The 9,555-nt window shown below is 36.2% G+C and overlaps 1 protein-coding gene across 1 annotated transcript; it reads right to left on the reverse strand.

The window, feature by feature from the left end:
- Positions 1-325: 325 nt before the first annotated feature.
- LOC132166951 (eIF-2-alpha kinase GCN2-like) lies at positions 326-2,516 on the reverse strand. Its single transcript, XM_059577821.1, has 5 exons — positions 2,414-2,516; positions 1,348-1,422; positions 1,204-1,263; positions 1,011-1,116; positions 326-454 (listed from the first exon to the last, which is right to left on the reverse strand). Exons 3-5 carry the CDS (start codon positions 1,245-1,247, stop codon positions 326-328), a joined length of 279 nt encoding a protein of 92 aa, XP_059433804.1. The 5' UTR covers positions 1,248-1,263; positions 1,348-1,422; positions 2,414-2,516.
- Positions 2,517-9,555: the final 7,039 nt, after the last annotated feature.

A 9,555-nucleotide genomic window follows, 5' to 3' on the forward strand; every position in this document is an offset into this window, starting at 1 on the left:
TAAAATAAAAATATAAGATTCTCTCATGAACATCCAATAAGAGTCAAGATTAGTGCCTCAAATCCCCAATTTCAAATATGACAAAAATAAAAAATAAACAAAGAGACATCAAATAACCAAAAGAGATTCAGAAAGATGACAGAGATGATGAGGTAGGTATTGAAACTAATCAACAATTAATAATGACAAGTAGTTCCTCTCAAGCCTAAAACAAGTAAGCTAATAAATTGCTCAGTAAACAAATAAAAGACAAAAGATTAGCATCAATAATGTGTTAACATGTTACATAAAATATGCAATGCTAAATAGATAAAAAGTTAAAACACTATGATTGAATGGCAAAGCTTACAGATTCATGTGATTGACCCACTGGCACAATTTCAGATAGGAACTCTTGAGCGGCCTCCACCAAATTGAAAATCATAACCCGTCCTTCTCGGGCATTAGAATTTGCCTAAGAGAAAACAATGTTTATAATAAAAGAAACCTTTTTGTTGGTAAACACAATTCAAGCATTCAGACAGGATTTCTCCTGACCGCATCCTCCACCACTTCTTTTAAAGGGAAGGAAATGCTATTTGGTCCAAACACCATCGGCCACAATAAAAGAAACTATGTCACTCCGTAAAAAATAAGATGTCAGAAGCAGAACCAATTGTATTATAAATAATAATTACCTAATGACACACACACCTTACATGTGCAGAACATAAAACAGTGACCTAAGTGAAATTTCAAGCTTCATTTTCAATTTTAGAGACCATTATGTTTATACATGTGGAATCATCTGGCCGCTAGTGTGGGAACTCATAAAACCACAGCTTGAAAAGTATATCCACCCACAGCTCCATGCATCAGGACCATGTCTCCAGTAATTGACTTAAAAATTAGTAAACTGAAAAGAACTTCACTTAGAACAGAAAACATAAGTATTTTATCCACTGCAACAGAATTCTTGACAGAGCATACAAAACCATGAAAAAAAAAAAAAAAAAGAAGTCAATTCAAACCTGATCACTGAGTAGAGCTAGAAGCTTATCGGCATCGCTCTTTGATAAACCGTTCTCTGGAGTTATCTGCAACTTTGGACACTTGTAAGGATACCCTGGTAAGCACCTAATAAATAAGGAGAGACAAAGAACCATTACCAAGGAATAAGATTTGATAAAGAATGAAAACAAAACAGGGCACAAAATGACTAACCTAACTAAAAGAAGAGCAGAAACATTTAGATCCTCATAACCCATATCCTTTGAGTAAGGCCTGTTCAGATTCCAAGTAAAAACTGAATGAAAGAAAGATTATAGCTCATTATTGAGATTGAAGCGACATCAAAATAGTACAAACCTGAGTTTAAGAATTATTTGAGAGGATGGAGATGACCCAGAAATAACTTTGCAGTCATCTTGAAATATTGCACACCTAAACATAAGAATAAGATGGCAAAAACACAAGAATATACAGAAGTAAACATGAATGCTTCCATTGGATTTCATGAAGCTAACCAAAATGGTTGGGTAAGACTCGTTAAATTTGCTTATGGTTCTGTTTTCAGTTATAGCATCATGCTTTCATGCAAGCAGCTAAGGCATACTTTTAAGGGTAATCTCAATTGAGCCCAATTCAAGATCACTAAACAATACTAAGACTAAAATTAAAACAGAAACTGCCAAGCAACAGATCATCCCATGTACAGGTAAATCTAGTTCGTAGTCCACACATAAAATTTCATCAATTGAAGTAATTTAATTCAAAAGATCGCCATATTATTGTTGGATTCAATTTATAATACTTCAACGAATTTGTGACAATCATAGGCCTATAAATTGAATTTTGGCTTCTGTTCTTGATACTTTGATCATGATCCATAATTCAAAAAAATCATATTTTACAGCCAGAATCACCCCTAGTCCCATATTCGAGTTTGTCCAAATTGCAGAATTACTGGCCATCAACATCTATTAAATTTTTTCATACCTTAAACCAAATTCCCAAAGTATATCCAACTTATATCCAACTTTTCAGCCCAACAAAATAAATTACATCAAGGTGACTATGATTCCATTCCACAAATTCAGCCAAGTCATCCTCATCTAAATTTAAAAATAAAGGGTCTGTTTGGTAAAGTTTCTAAAGCTCTTCTTACTCCTTAAAGGCTGAAGAGTCTTTTTTTCACTCTTTATTTTTCTTTTATTTTACTAAAAAAAAAGATCTCAATTTTTTCAAATTAAATTTTAACTTTTCTTAAATGTGACCTCCAAAATCAATTCTCAATTTTTACCATTTTTTTCAAAACCTGAAACACTTCTAAACTTTGTCAACAACCAAAGCTACTGATAGGGAACATGGACCCAAGTAGCAAGTACCAAAAACACCAGGCAAGAAAACCACTTGGAGACCGAGAATCACTTACAAGGCAGTGATTTCCTCAGAGAGAAGCTCATTATCATCAGCACCAACATGAGACGCATGATCTTTCAATTGAGTCCTGCCCTTGCTCCTCCTCCCACTCCCACTCCCACTCCCACTCCCACCTCCTCGCTTCTTCTTCTTCGAACTATGCCCCATTCTCACCCAAACCACCACTCCAAACGACCCCTTTTGCTCTTTCTTCAAACAGAAACCAACCCAATTCACCTCTTCACCTAAAACCCAGAACCCACGCCTCAATTCAGTCGCAGAGTTCAATGGCTCAAGCCTCAACGTGATTTCAAGGCCAAGATCATATGAAAAATATTAGAAAATCACAGATATTATTAATAGGAACAGATGGATTTTGGAAAATCACAAATGATTGAATATCAAAAGGGTTTTGGAAATGAAAGCAGGTTCTGAGACCTCTGAGATACCTGGAATGAATGGACGAATAATAATTGGAGATGATTAGAATACAGGTATTAGTTAAGAGATTGCGTGAAAATGTATTCTTTTGAGTCTAAAACATGGTGGCGCTGAACGTGGAATTCGAACAGGGTGATGCTTATTATATTACCACATCTGGCGTGTATATATATACCAGTAGCGTCAACTCGATGCCCCCTGATTGGGTATTTTTGTCAGCTGGAAATGACCACCAAAAACTTTTTATAATTTTATTTTTGAATAAATCAATGTATTAAATTTCGCCTAGGCTCAAATTTTCTAAGCAAAAAATCATTTGTTTTCTATTGTATTTGGAAATGAGGAAAATGATATCAAAAACATTTTTCTAAGACTACATTTGTTTCGAAGTCAAATGGTTTTTGAAAAATGTTTATTGTATTTTTTTTTTTTTTATGTTTAGTGTGACTAAAAAAATTTTGGTTTGACAAAAAAAACTTATTTAGTTTCGAAAAACTGTTTTCCTATTTAAATTTTTGTAAATCATTTTTCGAGTTTTTTTCCTTCTCTAACTGTTGGACCATCATCGGACCACCGCTAGACCACCCCTAGGCCAGCACCGAGTCACCCCTAAACTACCCTAAGCCATCGTTAGAACACCACTAAACAGCCGTTGGACCACCACCAAACCACCCCAAGCCAACGCCAAACAACCATCGGACCTCCCCTTGCCAGGATCGATCCTCCTTAAGCAAGATTGATCCTTCCCCCTTCCATAATACTTTTTCGTCAGTTTTTAGGTATTATGTAAGTTTTTTGGTCCAGAAGAGTTGCCTAACATTAAAATTTTTGTAAAGAACCATCTTAGAAGGATTGAGGTCAGTTTAGAGATTGTTTCCATGACTCAAGTAAGTGAGTCTCACATGGATATTGTTATGTGATTAGCATCATTTTAACATACTATTTTGATATGAATGAAATAACATGCATCACTTTTATTACACGAACTCTATTTTAGGAACATGTGAAACTCTCTTATTTGTGCATTTTATGAGATAAACTGAAATTCATGTAAGCATTTTATATCATACATGCATGTAAAACACTATGAAGATAAATGCATTTTGTAAACATGGCCTTGTGTCATGGCTACTAGTACACAGGCAAGGCTCTATGGTCCAATTTAGTTATGATTCGTTATTGGATCCAAGAAGTCAGCTGAGTAACAATGCGTAGCCATGTTCGCATGGTGGTCATGACATACAACATTGTTAGCAGCGTAGGCTAATTGGGGTCGGGCACAGTGGGCTCATGATGAGAACCGCTAATTTGTGCACATCAGGGCGCCGATGTATACTAGAGGTTATTTCGAGAATGCGCAAACCTATCAGGAATGGGTAAGGGCCTGAATAGATCATATGGAGTTGAACTATAGCAGTATGATCATAATTATCATACATTCATATATTTATATTGCATTGCATATTCTCTTACTAATATCAACTGCCTTGTATGATATACAATTTTATTATGGAATAAACATTTTCTCAAAACCATGAGATCACAAATTATATAACTAGTTTCAAGTGATTTTATCTCACCAAGTGTCGGACTTACACTTGGTCTCTTTTCCACCTATGAAACACAATGTGTTTAGTAGATAACTAGTAGCTAGGTGGCAATGTCGGGGAGACGGTTTGTACTTGTGGAGGTTTAGTCAAGGTCCTCTTTGAGGTTATAAATGGCGAGTGGCTACAGGACATGTGGGAGCGCAGTGATAAGGATGCTCAACACGAGTTGATCGATGTTATTTACTTAATTTATATGGTTAAGACTGGATATTGATTTGATGTTTTGAGAGTGTATCCATTTTGGAGTTTCTTTCGGTTTTGATGTATTGAATAATAGATTTTATTCGGATGTGCTATCTTAATTTAAGTTAATAATTCTTCCGTTGCAATTGCCAGTTAGATCATTTGAGACTTATTTACTTAGTGAATAAGTCTTTGGAGGTGCTTTGAATTAACTATTGGATAGTTAACTGAGCAATGGTGTTACACCCTCGGTAGTTCTGTTGATAAGACTCATGACGATTGGCAGGGCTGGGACTAGCCTTCACCGTTGTATCAAAGGATCCATCATTTAGGCTCCTTATAATTATTTTCTTCAAGAAAAAATACACTTTAGCCCCCTTAAAGTTTAAGCCGATTTTCAATTCGACCCCTAATGTTTCAATTTTTACAATGCACCCCCCCAAAGTTTAAAATTTTTTCAATTCCGCCTCTCTGTTAGTCGTTGCCGTCTTATCTGATAGAACTGTGAACACGTGACCCGCACATGAACACTTAAGCGCATTCTTTCCCCAAAATGCCCCCACCCACACGGTATCATCTCTTAAACTTTCTCTTTTGGAATTCAAAATCATATCATTTTTCTTGTTTTAGGAAGTAGAGGAAGAAGACGTTGAGCAATATGACCATCACTCTTGAGGATCTGAGGGGGGGCTCTTCTACTCTATGTGGGCACTTCAATAAAATCATAGAGGAGGGGATAACAGCTGTGGGTGAGAATGAAAACGAGGTAGAAAAGCTGCTAACCAAGATGATCTTTATGGAATTCATTCAATTCCGCATGAAAAAGAGAAAGCAGTACCTGGAAAAGCCTGTGAAAAGAAGAAGAAGAAGGTGGTCTTGAAAATTATACCACCCAAGAAGCCATTGGAGTCAGCACCCAACAACTCTGAAAACATCATCCAAAATCAAGAAAAAGAAGAAGAAGAAAAAATATCCAGGAAACCCCAAGAGGCAGAGGAAGAACCCGACAGAGATCCAACAAGCGGTTCCAGACCAACCACCCTACATGGCAACCTCGTTCAATGACAAAATATGGGATTGCAGGGTTTGAATATCAAGCTTATGATTCAAAAAGTGGTGATGGTGATGGTGATAATGAGAATGTGAGGGTAAGGATTAATCGTGTGGGTGGGGGCATTTTGGAGAAAGAATGGGCTTAAATGATCACGTACGGGTCACGTGATCACAGTTTCATTAAATAATACGGCAGCGACTAACGGAGAGGCGGAATTGAAAAAGTTTTAAACTTTGGGAGGTCCATTGCAAAAATTGAAACATTAGGGATCGAATTGAAAATCGGCTCAAACTTTTTTTTGGGGGGCAGAGGGGGGGGGGGGTAAAGTGTACTTTTCCTTTTAGTTTATATTGTTGCTTTCATATTTTTCAATTCTTTTAGCAACAAATTATTATTATGTCATCAAGAAATTAATGTTTGATCTATGTTTTTGGATTATGGATAATTTTTTTGTGTTTATATTGAGTATATTTGGTACTTGTTACTATACATACTAACATATGTTACTATACAGCAAGAAGGCTTCTATTTAGCCGTTTATACAGCATTGTATTTTTTGTTGCATCTTCCTCTTTGACTCATACTGTAGCACCCCAGATTTTTAAAGTCTTATTTTAGAGATATTAATTTGATGCTATTAATATTCATATTAGGCAATGATATTAATTCTTGGGAAATTTATGAGAGTGGTAATTAGAGAATGGTAATTGGTGAAATAATAGGATAGTAAATGGTAGGTATAAGGATGGTAGAATAAGAAGGTAGAATAGTATAGGGTTTGTGAAATAGTATAGGGTTGGTGAAATAGTAAAATGAGGGTATAATTGTAAATTGAAGGTAGAATAGTGTTTGATTTTCTCCTATAAATAGAGCTCTTCTCCTTCACAATTTTCACCACTCATCTCCTCTCCCATCTCTTGCATATATTCTTCCTTCTTCCGCTTTTTACTCGGTCTTTCTTCTTTCTAAGAGTGTTTACTCAGAACAGAGAGAGAAAGGGCGAGACCAAGCGCTACAAGAAAGAAAGAACACAAGAGAAACCGAGAGTGAGATGGGAAATTTAAGACAGAGAGCTGAAGAGGAAGAAAGAGAGTTTAGGCGAGAGAGAGAGAGAGAGAGAGAGAGAGAGAAAGTCAGTGAAGGGATTGTTATGGGTATGGACCAACTGCAGCAGAACGGGTTTCAAGTAATTACCTTTGATGATCCATTCATGTAATCCACTGTAAGTATTCTTACTTACTGAGTATGATATTGATATCCAATAATACTGATTTTTGTGGTTTTATAACTTGTCTAGCATTTTGCTATATATGATTCAACAATGATTTATATTGTCGGAAATCAATTGACTCACTACTTCACAGTTTTTTTGTAGTGCTTGCAGGAATGGAAAATCAAGGTAATTATGCAATTGTGATTAGAGATTCATATTGAGATGTACAGAGATTCTAAGTTGGTTAAGTTTTGTCTAGAGTTTAGACTGTCGGATAGATTTGTATAAATGCCTTGTACGACATAGCTTTGGATATTTTTGTATAAAGAAAAGTATTTTAACAGTATTTTTTTGTATTGATAATTACAGTTTTTCCGCTATATGAGATTGTTACACATACTCAGGGTAACATGCTACCTTGTTTAGTTTATATTGTTCCTTTCATTTTTATTTTTTATTTTTCATTTCTTTTAGCCATAAATTATTATATGTCAACAAGGAATTAATGTTTGATCTCGGTTTTTAAATTATGGATAATTTTTTGTGTTTATATTGGGTATATTTGATAGTTTATGAAATAAATCACACGGTTTCTTTATCTTGTCATTCTTCTGAAATGTTTGTATGCTAAACTAGATGATGAACCCTGATGCACAATGACCACCACATGTTGAGACCAAATTTATGGAATATTTGGTTGAGTTGCTAAATCACGTGGGCTCAGACTTTAATTCAGATTTCAAATTACGAAACCCAAAGCAATAACATTATTTTTGGCCAATCCCATCATGCTCATTTTTTGGGGTTCATTTTGAAGTTGGGCTTTGTGCATGGTTTAGGTGTTTTGTGGCTCTTTCTCAACCTGCACATCAACGTGGGACAAACTGAATTACATGTTATTTTGTTCAAGTTAGTTAGGCTAAATAATTGTGATCCACTAACCCCGTTTATTGTTTTTTGGATTAATTAGTCTACGCTTGTTAGTAGAAGAGTAGGTAGGAAGCACGTGAATGACTTCCCTCACAAAGCCAACTTACCTCAGGTAGTGTGAAAAGTAACTTTAATTTGAAATGCACCAACTATTTGCACATGCTTCGCTGTCAAGCGTGTTGAGTAATGTTGTTCAGCAACGCATGTCAATAAAGGCGTCAAACTTGGCTTGTGTGATCTTCCCAACATTGTAATATGCTACATTCAATGATCTACACCATCCATTTTAGTCAATCAATTTAAACTTACATGTTGACCGATGGTTCATGCCAACGAATGGTGATTGAACGCTCCACATAATAACAACTGCCCGCACCGTATCCTACCTCTGGATAATACAAAGATTCCCCTCAGCTGGTAAAAAAATTATTATTGTTTGATTTACATCATACCTTACAAGGATCATAAACCATCATCCGATTTTCTGTTGCTTTGTAAATTGAAATAATTTTTTGTTGTGTTACTGCGCATTTCAATCACAAGCACCCATGCAATAGCTGGAGCATTCAACGATTGGTAGTAGCAACCATTGTGTAATCTGCTAATCCAACGATTGTGAAAGCCACAAGACAAGTATTTTTGTGGAGAAATCATGAGATCATCCCATTTAATTATAACCTTTCTATTACCAGAATTACATGCTTACAATAAAAAATGTAATGAAAGACACTTAAAATTTGGGGAAATTATATATAAACTCCTTAGGTCAACGCGCTTTTTTAAAAAACTCTCTAGGTATTTTTTTTCGAAAATTTAGTCCTTGGGTTACTCGAAACTACTAGAAAACTCCCTACCATCAATTTTTGTTAACTGCCATTAGTCCACTCAAAACTCCCCGTTTTATCTGATTAAAAATATTCATTTTTTATTAATTTAATTTGAAAAATTAAATCTTAAAAAATAAATAAATAATTGAAGTGTGGCCAGGGGTGGCGGTGCCACCCCTGGCCACCCCCCCAACCCTTATGGGGTGGCCGTAAGCTACCCCAGGGGTGGTTTGCTCACCCATGGGGTATAGCCACCCCCAGGTGGTTTGAGGCCACCCCAAACCACCCATGGCCACCCTCAGTGGCTTTGGGGTGGCTCCAAGGCCACCTTTCTGACCCATGGGTGGCCAGCCACCCCATGGGTTGAGGGGTGGCCTGCGGGCCACCCCAAACCACCTGGGGGTGGCTTACGGCCACCCTATAGGGGTTGGGGGTGGGTGCCACCCCTGGTCACCATTCAATTTTTATTTTTAAGATTTAAGTTTTTAAATTAAATTAATAAAAAATGAATATTTTAATCATATAAAATGGAGAGTTTTGAGTGGACTAACGGCAGTTAACAAAAATTGATGGTAGGGAGTTTTCTAGTAGTTTCGAATGACCCAAGGACTAAATTAAAAAAAAAAAAAAAATTACCTAGGGAGTTTTTTAAAAAAGCGCGTTGACCTAAAGAGTTTATATATAATTTCCCTAAAATTTATATATATTGAAAGATGCCCGAGTGAGTGGGAGCAACTGCTACATTGCTCATTCCACAGACTTTCTCCCTTACTAGCATCGCTCATGACTCCTTCCTAAAAGCAAAACCTACTCGTCGTACATCCTTCTTCAAGCTGCAAGTCATAATTGGAACACTCTAGAAAATTTAAAACCAACGCTGTAATACCCAGAAAATGT

Source organism: Corylus avellana, chromosome ca1 (genome assembly GCF_901000735.1).
Source record: "Corylus avellana chromosome ca1, CavTom2PMs-1.0".
NCBI lineage: Eukaryota > Viridiplantae > Streptophyta > Magnoliopsida > Fagales > Betulaceae > Corylus > Corylus avellana.